Genomic DNA, 22414 nt, shown 5'->3' on the forward strand with positions numbered 1-22414 from the left:
AAGATCGGTTTGACAAGCAAATACATTGTCTTTTTCACTGTGATCTGAATTTTTTCGGATTGTATTAGCTATCTATTAATTTTTTGTACACAGTTTTGATGCTGCTATTTGTTGTTTGCATATCTGTATGCTGTATCATATAGGGGGCAGTAAAGGCTTCTTTGACATATATACTATAAAGTTTCTGAATTAACTGGTCTGTTAATCTCATTCCATGGCTCCAATCATTGACCTGCTACATGGCGGTATGTTGGCCACTGGAAACTATGTGCTGTCGTTAAAAATTAGATTATGCCTTGAACAGTTTTTCGAACATTCAGTGCTTAATACTCAGTAAAATGAGGTGTTCATTTGCCTTTCACGAAGTATATTAATTTAAAAAGTGAAAGGTGGCTCAGTTAACAAAACTTTATCCTACAAAATATACAAAGTAAGTGTGTAATGGTTCAAAATGAACCAATAAATGATCACGATTAGTTCCCTGGTAAAGTACCGGTATTACGAAAATTCGCAATTTTCATTGAGATCGATTGAAATCGCACAGTGCTTGCAGCAGAATTACGCAAGCGGCCAACCTTGGCAAGAATCTTAAATGTAGCGAAACTGGTTGCGAGGTTTGTGACCTACATAGTACACTTTCTTTTCTGTATTGGGAACTGATGTGTGTAGTGTATTTCGCATGCTTGTTGTCCGGTAGAAGATGTTCGCGGTAACGCGCCAAGAGGTGTAAAATCTACAGACTTTATCAACATAACGTCCGGCGCACCACACACATACGAAATGATACGTCTTAAACAGATCATGTAAGTTTAAGTCGTAAGTAGGAACAAATTTTCGTAACGCTCAGACTATCAGCTCTCTAAGCAGCAGCTAGTTTGGGCATGAGTAGTACGAAATTAAGTAAATGTAGCGTATTGATTTTAATATTGAAAAGTACAGAATTAAATAGTCATTAACCGGAAGATTTTGGTTGCGAACTTGTGTCATGTACTCAAATAAATACCGGTAATCAAAAATTCGTCTGACGTCATGACAGCACGTTTAAAATTTGACGGCTAAAGACCTGCTTAAATACTAATATCATTCTGAACTTTCGGTGTGGCGCTTGCAATGTTCCTGTATAAATGATTTTGAAAAGGAGCCAAAAGCAGTGAGCTGTCCGAGTCAGTGCTACCTTACTGCATTGACAGTGTATCCCACTTCGGTAATTGCCCTGACCACAATGATAACACATGTTATTAGCATTAGATTATTAGTTTACCAAATAACGTATTTATTAATATAATAATAAATGTTGCAGGAGAACTTATGTAAGAGTAAGTGAAACCAGCCTTTCATCTTTTTCGCGTTGCTACTTTTTGGCTCTTACAACACATAAGAAGGTAAGCGCTTAACAATTCTTAACAATACTAGTACAGAATCTTCTTGGAATATGATCTGTATTCGTTTTTCGTCGTGTTTTCTATGCAGTTGGCACTGCCATTGAAATTTTTGTATTTACTGGTTTGACGCCCTTCTTCTCCACGCCAATCTACCTGCAAGCTTATTCATCTCTGAATATGATGTAATAGAAAATACGCAATCTTCTGTCATTAGAAACACAGAATTACATAAGAGTACGGTACTATAAAACCTATTACAAAGTTATTACAGATTACAAAGAGGTGGCAATAATGAATGAATGTGCAAATCAAAATAGAAGACGTTACCCATGCGGAAAAATCATCAGATCTGAAACAGGTACAAAGATATTGGCAAAAAGTATTAATAAAATTCGAAAATAGGCAATTGTCTGTTAGCACCTCAGTGGCGTATAATTTTAATGAATACTTTTGCAAAATAGCAAATGATCTTATCCAAAATAAGTTTCAAAATCTTAATATGCACTGCATTGAAAACTACAAAACGTCTAGAGGGTGTACATTTCTCAAAATGGTCATACTTAGGAACGAGCTTGTTAAAGAAACGCTCATGTGATTTTGATGTTACAGACAGTATTAGAAATCAGACAGGACATTATATTGTAGCACGTCTGAAGAATATTATTAATTACTACGATCTCACAAGTAACTTTCCAAATCATCTATAGGTTGTGAAGCTTAACACACACACACACACACCTCCCCCGCCTCCCCATCTGTCTCTTTTACTAAAAGGGAGCCACAGGCGATGTTAACAATTATGGGTCTGGCGCACAGCTTAGTGGTTACTCAACTCAAAGATCTTTCTGAAGCTCCTACCAGTATTATAGTTTATAAACAGAAGCTCACTGCTGTCAGAAACATCAGCATGACTTAGGCAAGCTAGATCTACAACCACAGCAATCTAAAAATATGTGCATGCTCTTGTAAAAACAATAAATGAAAAGGTAATGGCTACCAGAATAGTTTTTTGACCTTCCCAAGCGTTTAACATTATAGATCATGCTATTCTACTGAATAAATTGACAATAAGGGGAATTAGAGGTATTCCAAATGGATTAGATCACATCTTACTAACTGGTAACAAAAAGTTGGTCTTAAACAACATATAACTACTTGAAACATTTCAAGAACAACAACATACTCTTCAGAAAAAAATATAATCACGAAGGTAAACATCAGGTCCAGTCCTGTTTCTGCTGTTTATAGACAATTTGAGTAACATTGCTTATGCCAAATCAAAAATTTTAATCGCAAGTGACACCAACAGTTTGGTTACAGGATTGGACTGAAAAATCCTTCAGTTGTTAGGAGACACATCATTGTTGGAGCTAACACTGGTTTAAAATAAATAAAATAAATAAAACTTATAATAATCACTGAAAAATAGTATCATGATCTTTAATATATTCCATCACAAGCAACAAAATGATCACACATTGGAAACAAATAAAAGTTTAAAACTGGTTGATGTGAAATTCCCAGGAATATATCTGCAGGGTGATCTAAAATTGAGCACACCTATTCAACTTCTTACAGCTAAACTATCATTACTCTGTTACATTCTATGGATACTGGAAGCAAGTTGTCATAGAGAAACAGTAGTACAGACACATCATGCATGTTTACAGTTGGTAATCACATATAAAATAATGTTTTGGGAAAATACATCCTGTAGTCGAACTGTAATCAAAACCCATAAAAGAATTATTGAAAACATATGCAATGTCAAGAGACAAGACTCATTCCTCTTCTTTTCCATACTCTTTCCATGCATCTATATACTATGGCAGGAAAAAAATTCACAATACCAAAAAAAAAAAAAAAAATTAATGTAGGATAATGAAATTTTGGGAATACATTCATCTAGATAAAATATTTAAGTGACTAACACTGCAAGATCACAGGTTAATGTAAGTGGAAGATAAGCCACTGCTAATGTGAAATGCAGGTACATTAATAACCAGTGTAACTGCCAGAATTTTGAATGCAAGCCTGCAAATGCGCATGTGTTGTGTTGTACAGGTGCTGGGTGTCAGTTTGTGGGATGGAGCCCCATCCCTGTTGCACTTGATCAATCAGTGCAGGGGCTGTTTATGCTGTCTGTGGGAGGCACTGGATTTGTTATCTGATGGTGTCCCATATGTGATCAATTGAAGACAGATCTTCTGATCAAGCAGGCCAAGGCAATATGTTGACACTCTGCAGAACATGTTGGGTTACAACAGTGGTACGTGAGTGTTATCCTGTTGGAAAACACTCCCTGGAATGCTGTTTTTGAAATGGCACCACAACAGGCTGAATCACCAGACTGATGTACAATTTTACACTAAGGGTGTGTGGGATAATGGTGAGAGTGTTCCTGCTGTGATACGAAATTGCACCCCAAACCATAATTCCAGATGTAGGTTCAGTGGGTTTAGCATACATTTATCTTGATAAAATATTTAAGTGACTAACATACAGGCCCTTAACAGTCCTCCTAACTAACAGATAGCCACCACTGGCAGTGCGGTAGAACCAACTTGCATCAGAAAACACAACAGACCTCCACCCTGCCCTCCAATGAGCTCTTGCTTGACACCACTGAAGTCCCAGATGGCGGTGATTCGGAGTCAGTGGAATGCACGCTACAGGGCGTCTGCCTCGGAGCTGTCCTTGAAGTAACGGATTCATAACAGTTCATTGCTCAGTAGTGCCACTTGATCCTGTGGAACCCAGTCTTCTTGCAACCATACATTCTAGTAACCACCACTGCCAGCAGTCATGTACAGTGGCTACATTCCTGCCAAGTCTTTCTGCAATATTGCAAAAGGACTATCCAGATTCTCGTAACCCTATTATTGACCTCGTTCAAACTCAGTGCGGTACTGATAATGTATCTTTGTCGTATTAAAAGCATTCTTGACTAACATCAACTAACCATATCCAATCTTAAAGGTAACTAATGTTCACTGTCTTTACAGCATGTATTTAAAGAAAACCTGATTTGCATCCTCATAGCGGCTCTGCAGTGTATGTAGAAACACGCCTATGAACTTTTGAGTATGTCGCACAATTCCTTCTAATTTTGAGATTGTTTTTTCCCATCAGTGCATATGAAACAATAGTTTTCACAAGAGAATATTTAGCAACCTCCCACGTGTATCAGTAAAATCGTAAAATGAAGAACTGCATAAATTTCACATCTCCCATGTCAGAATGTCAGTCTATCAGAAAAGTGTTATTCACAATGGAACACAATTGTACAATCACCATCCTGACAACATCAAAGAAAGAAATGAAATCCATTAAAGAAAGAAAGAAAATCCATTAAAAAATGAAATCATTTGAGATGAACTACAGTTTCCATGTTGTTAATGAATTCCTCACCAAATTAAGTGGAGTTTTGCAATGTAAAATTACCAGATATATTGTAGCAATCATGTATGATGAACTGTATTAATTATATGTATAATAAATTGCATTAACATAGGTCATTTATGTTTATGGTGGAACATGTCTACAGCAATCACTGGTGGTAAACCATATTAATAATGAAACTTCCTGGCAGATTAAAACTGTGTACCAGACTGAAACTCGAAATCAGGCCCTTTGCCTTTAAGAGGCAAGTACTTTACTAACTGAATTCATGAAGCACGACTCGCAACCCGTCCTTGCAGCTAAGGTCCCTGGTTCGTATCTCAGTCTGTCACACAGTTTTAATTCACCAGGAAGCTTCATATCAATGGACACTCCACTGTAGGGTGAAAATCTCATTCTGTAGTGATTTTTCTGTATATGTGAAATGTTTATTCCCCTGTATTTTTTTATTTATTTATCCTATTTCTGTACAAGCTGTCACAGGACCAAAGCAAAATAAATAACTACTGCAATCTACTTCCATTAGAACTTACTTGCTGTATTATCTTTATTCTTGCCTAGGTCTAACCCCTCCTCCTCTTCCAAAGTCAACCTTAGCTGTTTCCAATCTGACATACAGTGAGATTGTAGCTTACACAGCCAAATAGCTAAGTTCAGTACTCAGTATTGCAAAAACAAGCATCATAGAACCCTCTGTATTCCAAAGCATACAAAATGCCAACATCAAATACAACAAATACCATCAACAGAAAAACCAAAGCTTACATGAAGAAATAACCTTTAAAATCACATGATGATTTTTACCATTAGAGATCATAACAAAACTTTAAAAATGCAGTAAAGGCATAATAAAAAAATACAATAAAGTTACACCCTCTGATGTAAAATACAAGATAAAATTTTTTATAGGAATGTACCTAATGTAAAAGCACAAAGAAATTTCTTAAAAACAAACACAGAAAAATGAATATCAGAAACAGCCTTTCTACATTTCCAAAAATATCAATTAAATATAAAGACATTAACCCTTTACAATGGGACATTAAGCACTCTCTCATCATACCCAAAAGCTTGACCAACTTAGTGGTTGACATTATCAGTGTAAATTCTTAACAGCAATGTACAAAATTGTAATGTCTTGTTATTACTTTTGTAAATGACTGTTAAGAATTTTAGACATCAAAAAAATTTCTCCTTTTCAGACACATTTTTCTTTGAATGACTGTCTGTATTTTATACCCACTCAACTTTGACCATCAACAGTTAATTTACTGACCAAATAGCAAAACTCGTGTACTACTTTTAGTGTTTCCTTTCCTAATCTAACTTCCTCAGCATCATCTGATTTAATTTGACTATATTCAGCTTTGTGGATGTTCATCTTACAATCTCCTTTAAAGATAATGTTCATGCAATTCAACTGCTTGTCCAGTTATTTGCTGTCTCTGACAAAATTACATAGTTACTGACAAAACTAAACATTTTTATTTCCTCTCCCTGTACTTGAATTTGTTTACAAATTTTGCCTTGATTTCCTTTATACCTTTCCTGCAGTGCAGATTGAATAAGATTTGGAATAGGCTACAACCCATTCTCGGTCACTTCTAAGCTCCTGCTTCCTTTTGATGTCCTCAACTCTTATAACATGTACATGTACATTTATAAACAAGTAAGCCTACATCACATTCCTTTCAAGTTTCTCATCACGTTATTTTAGTAAACACACACACACACACACACACAAGATCTCCTTTTTTCTAAATCAATACTGGTGTTTGTTTCATAACATTTTTTTAAGACTGAAATGTGTTTACACAAAAATTTCTCTATTATTTTTTACACAATTGAGACAGTTGATATGTACCTGTAGTTGACTGGTATATCTCTTATCAGTTATTTTATGAACTGGATGTGTAACTGTTGTTTTAAGTTGTTCCAGAAAATGTTTTCCTGTTTTAAGTTGTTCCACAAAAATGTTATTCTCAGGAATTGTAGTTGCAAGGTAGAGTAGGGGCATTCTAATTTCATGTCTTACATACTTTAGAGTGCAATTGCTGAAACCATAGTAGTCATTTGTTCTGTCTTTACTCAGCTTATTTACAGGTTTCATAATGTATTAATATATAAAGCTGACTTGTTGCCATCTCCAGGTGGTCCTGATAATTGTTTTGTCTTCACTGGACACTGTCTTATATAACCCCACCCTCACGATTTCAAACTCAGGTCCACAATATATGTTGGAGGCTCCACTGGCAAGTTGGAGGGAAAAGTGTGCTGCTGAGACATGAGTTGTGGCCTTCAGTTTATGTGACACTATTGTGGGGCTTAGGATGCCACTGTCACAGAGGAAGCATGTCTACGTAGTGTGATCAAAGCTCTCCAGTTGGAATGACATGAGCGGGCCTTCCCAGGCATTGTCATTGTACTTTGAGAATGCTGGAGGCTAGGTCCCAAGCCTTACTTAGCTGCAAACTGCTGTCTTTCTTTATTAGCTCATCATGTAGCCAGATCTTGACAAAGTCTTTCAGAACACAATTTTGGAATGTGTTGGCCTGCTTGCAACTTGTTGTAAGTCTATTGGAGATGCAGTGCTCTGCCTCAGCTGACTTAGTAGACCATTCATTGAATAGCAGAAATGTTGAGTTGTCAGCAGACACATGCAAAAGAGAAAGAATACTTGATAGCCTTTGGAATCAGTCAGCTAGTGTACACACATGTCTGGACCCCTACAAAGTGCTGGTAGTGCCGGCTAGACAGACAGCAGTTCGGCAAGTGGACTGGATGGGCTGGGGGATGTGTTGGGTGGAGTGGCTAGAGGTGAAGCTTGAGGCAGGAAGAGGGGTTTGAGATGGATAGCTAGAGACTTGGAGGGCAGCAGCCAGCTTGCTGGCTAGAAATGTAAGGGGAAGTGGGGGGGGGGGGGGGGGGCGTGACAGATGTATGAGCTAGGCATGTGATGCACGGGTGCTGGAGCTGGTGGGGAGTGGTGGACACTGAAAGTGGTGTGAAGATGTGAATTGGGAGGGAGTGACAGTACAGAGTAAGTGGAAACCATTGGGTGGTGGGTGTGGTGTCAGTGAGTTAACAGAGACAGAGGCCAGAGAGGTTATAGGAGTGAAGGATTTGTTGCAAGGATATCTCCAATTTGCACAGTTCAGAAAAGCAAGTGGTGGAGGGAAGGATTCAGGTGGCCCAGGTTGTGAAGCAGCCATTAAAATTGAGCATGTTGTGCTCAGCTGCATGTTGGTGTGACACTAAATGGGCAACTTTGTTCTTGGTCACAGTCTGGTGGTAGTCATTCTTTCGGGTGGACAGCTGGTGATTGCAGCAGAATTGCTATATGACATAGCTGCTTTTACAGGTGGCCCTGCCTCTGATGGGATAGGATGATCCTGTGACCAAATTGGAGTATGAAGTGCTGGGTGAGGGGAGAGGGGGGGGGGGGGGGGGGGGGAATAGGGCACAACTTGCAGCTGAGAACAACATGCGAGATTTCCATGGCTGCTTGACTAGCTGGGCCATCTGGATCCATTCCTCCACCACCTGCTTTTCTGAACTACACAGATGGGAGTAAACCGTGCAGCACATTCTTTGCTCCCATGATTCTCCTGGCGTCAGTGTTGCCGTACCCTCCACTCAACAGTTTCCCCCTCCTCTGTCCTATCACCCCTCCCAGTTCACATGTCCACATCACATTCATTGTGTGCCACTCATCACCGACTCTGGCACCAATGCATCACAAGCCTAGCCTATACAGCAGCCACCCCTCCCTCCCGCATTCGTAACCAGAAAACTAGCTGTTTGTCTCTGAGCCACTAGTTTCCCATCCCAACCCCCTCTTTCTGCTTTCAGCTCCCTCCCTCTCTTGGTCCGTCTGTAGGTCCGTCATCGGTCCATCGTCCTGATGTACATACAACCCCATCTGATGAGGCTGCAATCAACCACTTCATGAAAATGCATCCATGTGAGCTGCAACCTGTCTGTGTACATACATACACAGACTGGTAGCAGCTGACATGGTGCATTTTCATGAAGTGACTGATTGCAGCCTCATCAGATGGGGCTGTACATACATCAGTAAGACGTATGACTGAAGCATTGGCATTTAGAGCACCACATTACAGATGGGAAGCATGGCTTTATGTCACAGAAGTAAACAAAGACGTTGACCTTCTCTGCAAGTGAAGCTCCCTTCAAATTGAAGATGAATACTTCAATGTCAGCTTTGTTGTCTGGTGGGCTTCAAAGTACATGACATACCCAATAGATCTCTTGCTTCTAGATACACAACTTAATAGAACCAATAGCACATTTAATTAGAAGTTAATTTGCCAGGGGACTTTTCTTGACCTTTCAAAATCACTGAGATATGGGCATTGTATAAAAAGGGGGCAAATACTGACAAAGAACTACAGAGCAATTTCGTTGACTTCAACACTTAGCAAGTTACTCAAAAGAGGAATTCTATACCAAACGGAATCTTCATTTTGTAAATTCAACCTACTAAACTACTCACAGCACAAATTCCAAAATAGGAGATCCACTATGACAGTCTACATCCACATCTAAATGATTACTCTGTAATTCACTATTAAGTGCCTCACACAGGGCTCACTGAACCACCATCAAGCTATTTCTGTAACATTCCACTCTTGAACAGCTCATGGGAAAAACAAACACTTAAATCTTTCTGTGTGAGCTCTGGTTTCTCTTATTTTATTATGATGATTATTTCTCCCTAAGGATGTGGGCACTGTATCCTCTGCCAGTGTGGGAAAAATTACTTAGGTCAGGCTATCTGGACAATAAAGGAAAGATGCACACAGCATGACTGCCAGACAGATGGGAAACAATTACCTAAATATAATAGGAAAGCTCTGGTAGAAGGCAAATTTAAGAGCGTAGGGGACCATTTCCTGAACAGCATAATCTAAATTTAGTCATCGAGAAGCTGTCATACTAGTGCTGACTGGAAGCCCAATGTTGTGATTGCAGTTCAGCAGGTGGAGTGGGTGGAATAGGGTTCATGTCAGGTGAGGTGTGGGGGAGGGGAGAAAGAGTGAGGGGGGGGGAGTAGACTGAGACAAAGAGCTTATTGGCAGGCAGTGCCTCACATTCCCTGTGTTGACCTCCAGTAGACGCGTAAGTAAATTTGACGATTAGGGGAGATAGGCCCTCTGTTCTTGTGATTCCTGCAACATCATCTTCTTGGACCTTGAATTTCCACACCTGACCAGAGAAACAGCATCTATTGGGGACAGGAATGTCTTTTGTGATCCTTCTCTCCACAAATCTAAAGACAAGTGACTGAAGGAGACATAGGCTGTGGGTCCAAGCACTGCCTGCTTCTCTTCTGTTCCTATGCCCACAGCAGATAAGCCATCACAAGAGTCCTGACTGTCTAAAGTAGTGAAAGAGAAGAAGAAGAAATACTAGGAGAAGTTGATTCTGGTTGCCCCAGAGGTGCCAGATCCTTCCATACCATCAGACTGATGTTGATGTGGATGTTGTTCCACCAGACAGTGGTCATTTTGGCCTCTTCATGCCTAACCAGGACACCCTTAATGTGATGATTCAGTGCACCTGCTATGGATATTACAGCCACCTTCAGGGTGAGGAGTCAGCCCCTTTCTCACTTTTAGTCACGTTTTAAGTTTTTAAGCCTTTTTGTTTTTTCATGTAGAAAATAGGATTACTTTTGTTTCCAAGTTTTCTACATCCATGTTCACTCACTTACTTTTTGGAATACTCCAGTGATGAAAGTGAGGGGTTTCTGAAATTTGAGATAGATTTTACCTTTTCAATAATTGCAATATTTTGTTTATATTTTGCGCAACTGTTATTATTGTCAAACAACAATGAAAACTCTAGAATGGATAATAGGTAAATAAAGAAAAGACAACCAATCACCTACAGATGACTGATCTGTGGTGAGTAGAAATATGCAACTGGAAACAGTACTTATATTAGCTTTTTAGCTCTTGCTCTTTCTCTACTAGAAGTACACATATTCATACATACAACCACAAAGAGACATTTTTGCTGTAGCCACAAGTGTGTGTGTTCGGGTGTCTGTGGGGTTGGGTGACTGTATACTCCTACCAGAGAAAGAGCAAGACCCTGAAAGCTAGTATAAACACTGTTTATCATTGCATGTTTCTATGTGCTACACATCCAGATCATGCACAAACTTTATGGTATTTGGTATATGTGCCAACAATAAGGATGTTAAGTACCAAAGATAGTTCCACCACCAACTGATCTGGGCAATAAAATTTCCAATTACTCACAGCTATGGTGAGTGGTTGCCTTTCCTTTATTTTATGTGTCATTAGTGTCAAATATTCGTCTATTTCAGCTGCTTCCAGAATCTAATTTTGCTGTTGTAACAACACTGCTGCTGTGTTACTATGTTTAGTTATGAAAATAAACTTTTTGAAATGAAAGTATTAATTCCGTAGTGACTGGCTTGAAAAAATAGTTTGAGAAGTAAAGTTTCTTCTTGGGTGAAAGAGGGGGAAGGGGGTGTTGGTGAAGGTGAACTATTTTGCAGTGTGTGTTCTTGTTCTGTTAATTTTGAGACCAAAGGTTTTCAGGCAGTTTTTAACAACTCACTTTCAACAAAATGTAAGTGTAACTTTGAAATTAAATGTGGACCATATCAGTTATGTTTAGAATACTCATATCATCCTCAAACTTTTTGGTAGTTGGTATATGCACCAACAATAGGGATGTTATGCACCAAGGATAGTTCCACCACCACTGAATTGATTTGCACAATGAAATCAGTGATTTCCAATTACTCTGTGTGTTTGTCAAATGATATCTGTAATATTTTCAAGATTATGTTCCCTGATAGCGTTCCTGAATATTTTTGACTATCGTCTAAGAAAATGAGATACATGATACCTGATACACTTGAACCATATTTCCTGGAACATATGTTAGAAGAGCATGTTCATCACATGACATTTTGAGTTTAATGAAACTATCAATGTTAAATATGAAAAAATGAATTACAAACAACCATTATATTTTAACCAGAGAGGGTATTGCATCACAATGTGTCACCTAATAACTTTCTTTATCAGTAAAGCAGATGGTGAAACATTTCATAAATTATGTGAAGCTCTTTCTGAAGCCAACTTGTCCCCAAATAAAAGCCTTATGCTGGGATCAGACACATGTAATGTCAGTAAAAAGAGTGTTTAGGATTTTAGATAGTGATGTCCAAGAGACCCAAAGCAGACAGCTTCTAAGCATTGGAACTTGCAACATCCGTACAGTGCAAAATACCTTTGTAAAGGCTCTAGAGTGTTCACATGAAGAAGCATCCAAATTTCTGATCAGTATTTCTATTATTTTGGTGACTGGCCTGTCCATTGGGAAGAAATTGAAGGAATTCAGTCTAACATTCCACATCACTGGTTTTTGAGGCATACAACCACAAGGTGGGTTACTTGAGGACCTTCAGCCGACAGGATTTTGCAACAACAGGATAATATTTTATATTACTTTCTTAAGCATTTCAAGTTCTGTTCAAAAAATTCTGGAACTTTTTCCATAAATTTTTTCTACACTTTACCTTTCACTTATTGTGCATGGCCTCATTCAAAATATTTTCCTGTGCAATTGATACACTACTCCCAATGCTGTTACCACTTCTGGAAGCAGTCTTGGTATGCCTCTTGCTGGATTGTATGAAGCACCATCTACAAATTTTCTTTTATCTCATCTATCATTGCGAATCTTCATCCTTCCATCTCAACATCATAACCATAGACCCACATCTCATCACCAGTGATGATTTTCTCATGAAATATCTCATGTTCCTAACATGAGAGTTGTCGGTAGATGTCAAAGGGAGTTCTGAACGAGGGTCATCTTTAACTTCGGTCTGGCCATTTTTAAATCATGTGAACCATTTGTGACATTGAGTACCATTTAAGCACTCATCACCATAGGCTTTCTGAATCATTTGGTGGGTCTCTGTAAAAGTGTTCTTGAGTTTCATGAAAAATTTAATGCAGACGTGTTGCTCCTGTAACTCAGACATCACAAAATTTCCTAATAGTATGACACAATTTTCCACTCAAGAAAGTGCTGAACAATAATTAGCACACAGTGAAACTTCCACTAGTTACACATTAAACACAAGTATGTGCAGGGATGCCAACTGCATTTCACTCCAACACACCTTTGGTGCGAAATTATGATTGTTTCAGAATTTTCTGTTTGGTCAAAAACCAGCAATGCTATTTTGAATGCTTGAGGAAAACCTTCAATGAAAGCAGAACTCCATTTCGTGATTTCCTCTGCAGAACTATTTAGTCAGTTCACATAATGTTTTTAAATCCAGAAACCTTTGCTTCAGAAATTTCATACAGAAACAGAAAACCTACTTGAAACCTTTCAGGTTCATGTTTTGAAGGGCTGTGCTTTGAGAAAAACTGAGAAAATTTCTGAAATTCTTCATAATGAACTCTTTCATTGAATAATCTGCTCCCTCTTGAAAGGCTAGTTGTTAGTGGGCAAAAAAATCAAAGAGCTGAGAAAACTGGAAGAACATGACAAATTGTGGTGTCTAAAGATTGCCCAAAAACATCACATCACATCTTGCAGATGTGATGGAAAAAACATGCTTATCAAGTGCAGCACTGAAAGCTTTTAAGTTTTTGACTCCAAAGAAAGAATGAAGGGTAGAAGCTGCAATGTCATGTTAAGGGTAGCAAAGATGATGTGGTTCCATGTCTGGCAAGATTATTTACTGGACTAGTGCAAGGTTCTACTGTTTGAGACAGGTGACCCAGCTGTAGATAATAAAGGTATCAACTATTACTGGTAGCAGCACATCTCAGAAAGAAACTAATCATCCATAGATTTAATATATCCAAATGTTTCAACACTTGTTAAAGCTCCTCTTACATTGTTCCATGCAAATGTGTACATAGAAGATTTCCATTTCATTAGAAGAGGACCAGGCAGCAATGACTGAAAGATTTGTAAACAGTATTTTGATTGTGTAGTATGCTTTGGCATAATACCCCCATTTACTTCCCGAGCCCATTGACACTCGGGTCAACAGGTATGGACAGCAAGCACATCAAAATTGTAAGGTTTATAAGAAAGAATGAGAAAGGAAAAAAACTTGAAGGTATCTTGAAGAGGAAATTAAAAAGATTAATAAGGTGGAAAAATCAATTGACTATGAGACAGCTGCTCTGAAAAAAGACAAAAAAGAACACCAACTATCTGAGAAGGCAAGAAGAGCTTCTACCTGAAGCTTCAGCTAAACTGAAGAAAGTACTCAAAAATGATTTAAAAGCAGCAAAATTGGCTCAGGACATGCTTGAGGGTGCACAAATCATGGAAGCAGACAAGACGATAGAAAGGGAGGGGGAAACCATTCAGGCAAATCATGAGAAAAGAAAGTCTAATATGTTTATTTTATTTTTTGCTAAGATTACTCAAAACCAGGAAGGCAAAAATATTTTGTGGAAATTTTTCCAGTATTGAAGTGATGTGATGTAGATTTTGTTTGTAATTACAATTACCAATGTCAAATTACCTATACTGAATTACCAAGGTACCTGTATATATTAATAAGTTTGTATTAAGGAAGAATATGATCAAACCCCTTCCGGGATGATAGAAAAGAAATTTATTAAGATCTTAACCAATATGTTTTATTGGGGATTATCAAAAATGAAAAAATTGCTTGTGCCTTATCTGTTTATTGAAATAATGTGTCATCTTTTAATCAGCTTTTTAAAATCTTCTATCATCTTTTTCAAATATTTTGTCACCTTTCTTATCTTTTTCAAGTGCCACCATGGTTCTTCATCCTGCACCTACCAGAACTATGATGACTCATTTCCTCTTGTTCTGCAGTCTGTTTTGCTCTTCAAGAAACACTCTTCACCAATGACCATTCTCCAACTCATCAAGATTACTGTGCATTCTGTCAGAACTCTACTGGCTGTGAGAGAACATATTCAGGGGCCTGTACATTGGTTTGCATAGATGTCATTAGTGAGCAGATCTCCCTCCATCTCCTTCAAAGCAAAGCAATGTATGTGTGAATGACACCAATGATCACCTTTTGTAACACTTATTCACCTCTGGGCAGGGAACTTGGCTATTTTGAGGAGACCACCTAAATCCAACAACAGTTCCCCCTTGCCCCCCCCCCCCCCTTTTCCTCCTAATTGGAAATTTCAACGCACACCACATCTCTGTGGGAAAGTACAACACAGTTTGGTAGAGGCCTTTTGACTGATCATCTTCTTTCTGATATTGATCTGTCTCCACAATGACGATACTCCTGCCCATTTAATCCCACCCATGGCACCTTTTCAGCTATCGACCTTACAGTCTTGCTACAATGGTTGCTCCATGATGATCCTTGTGACAGTGACCACCTCCAGTGATCATGTCACTTCCTGGTCACCACCCAACAGATCAGTTACCATATGGGACTCTTCAAAGAGCTACTCTGGCATCACCTTCATCCCCTCTCTGTCAGACTGCATCAAAGAGTTTGTGGAAGACTTCTCCGATGGTGATCACCCATCCCACTGCAACTGCTATCTCCCTTTCTACAGGTTCCCTCAACCACAGACCAGTGTTGTGGTGGATCAAAGAAATTGCGACAGCTATTCACAATCACTGAAAGACCTTGAAGTGTCTCAAACCACATTATTAAAGAGTACCCATGTCGCTATTAAGCAGATCCATGCAAAAACTCGCTATCTAAAGACAGTAATAAGGAATGCTGGGAGCACTGTGTCTCTTGGGAATAAATGATTTTTCATTCCATGTGTAGGACAAGCTGCATAGCCTAATGGGCTGCCAGATCAACAACTGTCCTGGATCTCCTCCTATATGACAGTATTTCTACCAATGTGTGTTTCTTACTAAACACCCTGAATTATATAATGAAACTTTCACAAACTGCGAACATTCAGGCTCTTGAATCATCACACAATACAGCCCAAGCCTCATTTGATCCATAAACATATTATTCAACAGCTGACTTTAGAGTCCGTCTACACAGGCGGCTCTTCTGTGATATTTGGCTATTGTTTCCATCCGCAATGGTGAGATAGTATCGTTGTCCCAATTCTTAAACAAAGGAAAAAGCCAACATCTATCAACAGCTACCAACCGATTAGCCTCACAAAAGTTCAGTGCAAACTGCTTGAAATGGTAGTAGCCTGATGATTATGCAGGATTTTCAAATCTCGGGACCTTTTGTAACACTATCAGCATAATTTCTGGGAGAGACAATCCATAACCAGCCATCTGATTAGGTTTGGAACAGCAATCCAGCCAACTTTTTCTAAATGCTGACACTTCATTGCAGTCTTTTTTTACCTACACAAGACATGTGACACTGCTCGGCGGCATCATAGTTTCCTTAAGCTCCATGACTAGGACTTTTGAGGCTCCCCACCAATTTTTATTCGTCAGTTTTTAACACACCAGTAGTTTTGGATTAGAGCTGGTACCTACATTGCTCAACTTCCATGGGAGCAAGAGAAGGGGATCCTACAAGAATCTGTACTGAGTGTTACACTCTTCTTCATCACCGTCAGTGGCTAGTGACCTCTGTCAAACCTGTGGCCACCACCACATTATATGTCGATGACCTTTGCATTTGGTATAACCCCAATCTGTAGCCTTGGCTGAATGTCATGTGCACAGTCCTGATTTTTGGCACTTCTTTGGTAAATAGCTGACATAGCTACACTATGTTCATCAACTAAAGCTTAACAGCATGCAAAAACTTAATACTCTCCTTTCCTTACTCGCAACTCCTGCGGTGCAGATTGCGCTACTGTACTTCATATTTAACCGGCCATGGTGTCGTTATGACTGGACTATGGTTGCCAGGTTTGTGACTCATTGGCTCCTTCACCTTTAAAAGTAATTGGACCCTGCCCATCATCATTCAGTAAGACTGGCCAATGACGCCTTCCGGACTAGGTCTATACTTGGTCTCTTTGTTGAAGCAGGGGTTTTATCTCTCCAGTTGTCATGTTATCAACTCTTGTTTACTTATGGATTCACCATCCAACAATTTCCTAATCATTCAACATATCAAATAGATTTTGCATACGAGGGACAGCAACCCCCTTACACATGTCCACAGGTGAGATTACCAGTTGTACGGCGCCTCAAGGCTCTCTGCCAGGCCTCTGACCAGCCTCCTTATACTGCAAATAGTTCATCACCCCTATGATCTTTCAGCATCTGTTCCTCTGAGTTGTTCAGTAGAATCTGGGTGCTACTGTCATACGCTGATGGCTCCAAAACCACGGATAGGACGAGATATGCTTTTACATCTCCCACTTGTCTGGAACGTGTTTGTGGGAACGCATACTGTTTGTTGGGTCAGCTACTGTGGAGCCAGGAAGGAAGAGAATTGTAATGGCTGGTGGCAGGAATCCAAAACGATCTGCATGTATCACATTCAGATTAATAGAACACTTTATTTCTAACAAGGAAAGAAACATAACATAACTTGCTTCCTGTGCCTCCTGTATGCAATAACTTTGACACTCTTTCTACTCGCAGAATGCAGGCTGAGTTTCATCTTCCTATTCCTCAGTACTGATGCTCTCAAACTCAGCAACCATAGTGGGCTGACCAGCAATGGGCGGCTGGTTAAGTCAGAGTTGACAGGGGGCGCGGAACTCTGTTTTCCTAAAGGTGTGCTGCTGCCCACTCTTTGCATTGGCGTATGGATCAACATCTTCTTGATGTCATTTTGCGATAATGTGCTGGTCAGTATGCAGTCGATGCTTTAGGACTGCACACTATTTTACAGCAGATCTGGTAGCAATTGATAGTGCCCTGTGTTTTATTAAACTGGCCTCTCTCAATGAGGACTCTCTAAGCTATTGAAGATATTGCTCTTGGTACCTTGTGATATTTGATACTCACTAGCTTGTCTCTGGCCTGTCATTCTACCTCCTCAATTATCTTACTTTGGGTGTGTCAGGTCGTGTGGGTTTTCCAGAGATGAACCAGGGTGTATACACCCCGAGACAATTGGGAAATTCAGTGATGACCGAGAATTTCTTTGTCTAGGAGAAAACTGGGGAAAACATGGGAATTTTTCAGAATTCCGGAAATTTTTCATTGTTTTAGTTTTCAGTTAAATTTTTCTAATTTTGACTAGTAAGAACTGACACACTACTAAAGAATTTTAGTGTATCCTGCTACTGCAAAATAACACTGCAACAATAAAATACAAACAAGAGAAAAACAAAATAAAACTGAAGTTGCAAAAGAAATGTGCCATTTACTACAACAACAAAGCACAGCGTACACGCCAGCGTCTGCCAACAGCAAAATGTCTTAAAGGCTTTAGGGTGAATACTATTCAATACTTCACATCAACAAACTGCTTCCACTGAGCGTGATATCACAATAGAGTCTTGTATGAGCAGTCCCTTCTCCCGCTTCTGGCTACTTGAAGTGTGGCTGTTATCTGTATCAGCAGTAGCTACATGCAGCCAGATACTACCCGGATAAATTAGGTTCGTTCGAGTAAAGCTATCACAATCAAGTGCTACTGTTTTCAAATTGCCTCTGCTGCACATGCCCAGCTTCGCGATAGTTTCGACTGCCAGAACCCTTTGGGTTTGCTTGAAGTTGAATGCATTTTTCGCATGTTTCATTGTCTGACCACCTGTAGCGCTAGTTGATATCTCTACACTCTTCGTGTTGTGCAGATGTTTCTGGTTTAAATAATAGAACAGTGCACTGAGTTCGTTTTTTTTTTTTTTTTTTTTTCATGCTTTGCACTATGCATTTCGAGAATATTTACCTAAGTATTTTGCGTGCTGTTTCTATGTGTGTTGTGCCTCTCTTCCATTGTATTGTGTTGTCTTTTTGTGGTTAAGGTGCCTTATGTACCTACTACATCTCGCAGAAAAACATATGCGCATTGTGAAATTTCGCAGACTGAGCTATGGTTTGCGTGCGTCTTATTTTCTGCATAATGGAGAAAACCACAAAAAGATGGCTACAGTACAACACAGGCAGCGCGACACACAAATACTAATGTAAATATATGATCACGTCAAAAAGAAACTTTCGAAATGCATCTCACAAAGCATCAAATAATACATAAGAGGTGCAATGTCTCATTACCGTTTTTAAAGGATGAATGAATGACAGTTGCAGGCCTTCAAAAACGATCGACTATGATGAATGAAATTGAGTCAAACGTTTCTGCTTCCCACTTGTGGTCGCACTTCTTGGAAAACCAGTGACACAAAATGCTAACTGAAGGCATTTGCAATTATTCCTGCCATCACTTTCCTCATCAATACCCTATCTTCTACATATTTTGATTATATGCATATGATGAAAAAATTTGATGAGTTTGTCTTACAGATTTTGGTAACAAAAATTTTGTTGCTTACTGACAATGCACTGCAGATAATTAGTACCAATATTAATAAACAGTAAGGTTGTAAATGTTCAAACATTACAGTTGCTGGAAATTATCCAATTTGAAGAAAAATTATCGTTGGTTTAATTGGTAGGGAGTTGCCACAGGTCAAGAATCCGGTACGCAGCTGAATTTCACTAAAATACGTGCAAAAGCATAACATGTTTATTTATACTTATGCCAGCTCCTCTCTAAAGTGAGTTAACTTAATGGGGCCTTGCCATTTGTAGCAAAGAGTGGAGCAGGTGACCCACAATTATCGGCGATTGTTCCTTGTATGGAAGACAAAAATTTATTCATTTTGAAGGTGACGTTAAAGGACAATCAGATCCTTTTACTTCTGATACCCAAGGCTGTATATTTGCAACACGTTTCTACAGAAAAAAACCCTTAAAGGAACGAAATTACACTAGTATGTACTACATTTTCACAAGTTTGAGATATACAGTTCCTTTAAAAAAGGCTATCAGGAATTTAGAACTTCTAAACTTCAACGAGAATGCTACAAGACTGAACACAAAAAACTCTGCACATGTATGTGTTCATCTCTTTGCAGCAGGCTTATTAAAGGCTTTGGAGCCAGTTAGAAGAATATTCTCTGATCTGTAGAAACTGGTTGCAGCTGTACATTGGCCACAACTCGAACAGTTTTCACCCAATCACAGACCATGGGAACTGGGACAATGCCTTTGTCAAACGCATTTGCATGGTTGAAACTGTATTCCGAACGAACCTATTTTTCTGGTGCATCCAAGCTGCCAGACTCATGCATGTGCGAAGCAGTCTGCTTTTTGGGAATCTACACATTGGGTCGTATGAACAAAAACGGGAACATTCTCCAGAGTTGATACTCAGAGCAAAAAAAATGGTTCAAATGGCTCTGAGCACTATGGCACTTAACAGCTGTGGTTATCAGTCTCCTAGAACTTAGAACTACTTAAACCTAACTAACCTAAGGACATCACACACATCCACTCAGAGCAAAAGCACATTCTCAGAGAAAGTTCTCAGTTTTGTATGAATAAAAACTGGGAAGCACAATCTCTGATCCAAGAGTACTTTCTCTCTACCTCCCCTCCTTACTGAGTAAGTTCTCAGCAAAGAGATTAAAATCCAACATCTTTGGTCCTCAGTTTGTTTCTTTTGCGTGTGTTTTGTGATGCCGAAAGTTTTTCTTACGTTATTTCTGTGCCGAAATGGAAGATTCGGAATCAGCCTTCGTGAAAATTTAAAAGATTATCCTGCTATCATCAGCAAATCGCGAACTCTGCCAGCAAGAAGAGAGAAGGCAGATTGTATTAAGGAAATACAACACCGTTACAGGGTTAGTTTTGGGAAAGAAATTACAGACAGGCAGATTATGAAGAAACTGCACAATATGAAATCACACATCAATGCCAAGGATATAAATAAGATGGGAAACATTAAGATTTCCCTGAAAAATTGGGGACAGATATTTTTGAAGTTTCTGGACGGAGATGACTGCAACTCAACTATCCACAAAGTTCCTGGTAAATCTCATACTTTCTGTTTTTTCTTTATTATGTGCTTAATGCTTTGAAATTGAGAATCAGAAAAACACTTATTTTTAATGTATGAAAATGAAACAACGTTTGGTAAAATTCGTCTAATATTTGACCACTTTTCTGTAAAAGTATCACAGTGTACTATGAATGAAATTGGACAAACCCCTCCCACATTTCTGTGTAAACTTGCTTCCTATATATATTAACTAGAAACTGAATTGCGACACACACTACTATTACTTGTTTTATTTTTATTTTTATTAGGAGCTTGTGCAGTAGGTCGTTCCACCTCCATCATCTCTTCCCCAGGGTGTTCGGAGGTAATTGATACAGACAGCACATTCTATGAACCAGAATCAGTTTTGCAGCTACCGCAAATTGCCATAGAAGACCATACAAATCTGATGGGCCCTGAAGTCGTCATACCTGCTCAATCGACTGTTTTGGGGCATGAGAGAGTGTCTAAATGGCGGAGATTGAGCGTGGAAACTGATGAGACAGTGATTGTGTCCAATTCAGAGCTGCAAAGGCTGGTGCTGTTATACCAGTTAGATATACTGAATAGAAAGCAGCAGAAATTGATGTGTGAAGAAAACGATAAACAATAGAACAAATTGTGGAATGTATTACAGCACCAATTTTTATTACAAAAACATGTTTTTTAATTGAATGTTTGTTTACATTTCTCATTTACCAAATTCCATACCCCCTTACAAAATTTTTTCAGTACAAATTTCTTTTAAATGAAACAATAAGAGTAACATAATCCATTTTGAAATGTTAAAAAATGTATGCACTTATTTATTGTTGTCTTAGGCAAATAGGTTCACCACATACTATAAACAATTTTTGCTAAAGTAAAACAAAAAGAGTAACTTGTTTCTATTTGAAATGGTGCAGGTTAGACAGTTGCGCACTTATTTACTGTAGCACTTGGCAAATACCTTCACCACATCTTGACATAATTCTTGGGAAAGTAAAACAAAAAGAGTAGCTTGTTCCTATTTCAAATGGTGCAGGTTAGGCAGTTAGTGCACTTATTTACTGTAGTATCTGAAAATTCTGTTCCAGTTTGAATTGTTACATGTTAAACAATTTTTGTTGAAAGTAAAATCAATGATAGACAATGAAGAAAAACACTAAACTTCATTTTTTAATGTACCATCAGAGCACTTTTTTTTTATTTTCATCAGGAAAAAATTATTGTAATTACAAAAATACACAAATTGGGTTTAATTATGAAATGTTTTAACAGACTCCCATATACTACAGTTGATGTATTACATTAACAATTTCCCGTCTTCTATTGTTCCACGTTTGCTGCTTCATCTTCTCTCAGTACTGGAAGATTGTTGTCGTCATCACTAGGTGCCTCAAAATCCTCATCCCCTATATGTTTTGCTACGTTGTGCAAAACAAAACAGGCTATTATCACATTGGGGATTTTTGTTTGGGCAAGCCTTATTTTATTTTGCAGAATTGGGGAACGCCTTTTTACCTGTCCAAAGCAGTGTTCGATTATCACCCTTTCCTTAGAGTGAAGTCTGTTGTATGTCTTCTCATCAGGTGTTTCAGGATTTTGAAACGGTGTCATTAACCACGGTGCAATGCCATATCCTTCGTCTCCTAAAATTAAG

The 22414-nt window shown here is 38.7% G+C and overlaps 1 protein-coding gene across 7 annotated transcripts in view; it reads left to right on the forward strand.

Annotated features, from left to right (window-relative positions):
• Positions 1-609: 609 nt before the first annotated feature.
• Positions 610-22414, forward strand: part of LOC124777225 (esterase E4-like) — a 121252-nt gene continuing 99447 nt past the window's right edge. For 3 of the 7 annotated variants that reach the window (XM_047252545.1, XM_047252547.1, XM_047252549.1), the window contains exons 1-2: positions 610-803; positions 1301-1382. In XM_047252545.1, the coding sequence (XP_047108501.1) occupies positions 781-803; positions 1301-1382 (105 nt within the window). In that variant the 5' untranslated portion in view covers positions 610-780. Of the gene's footprint in view, positions 804-1300; positions 1383-1562; positions 1741-21041; positions 21098-22414 lie in introns of those variants that run through there. The other 4 variants (XM_047252548.1, XM_047252544.1, XM_047252546.1 and 1 more) reach the window with 4 other exon arrangements.

The sequence above is a fragment of the Schistocerca piceifrons genome, chromosome 2 (assembly GCF_021461385.2).
Source record: "Schistocerca piceifrons isolate TAMUIC-IGC-003096 chromosome 2, iqSchPice1.1, whole genome shotgun sequence".
NCBI lineage: Eukaryota > Metazoa > Arthropoda > Insecta > Orthoptera > Acrididae > Schistocerca > Schistocerca piceifrons.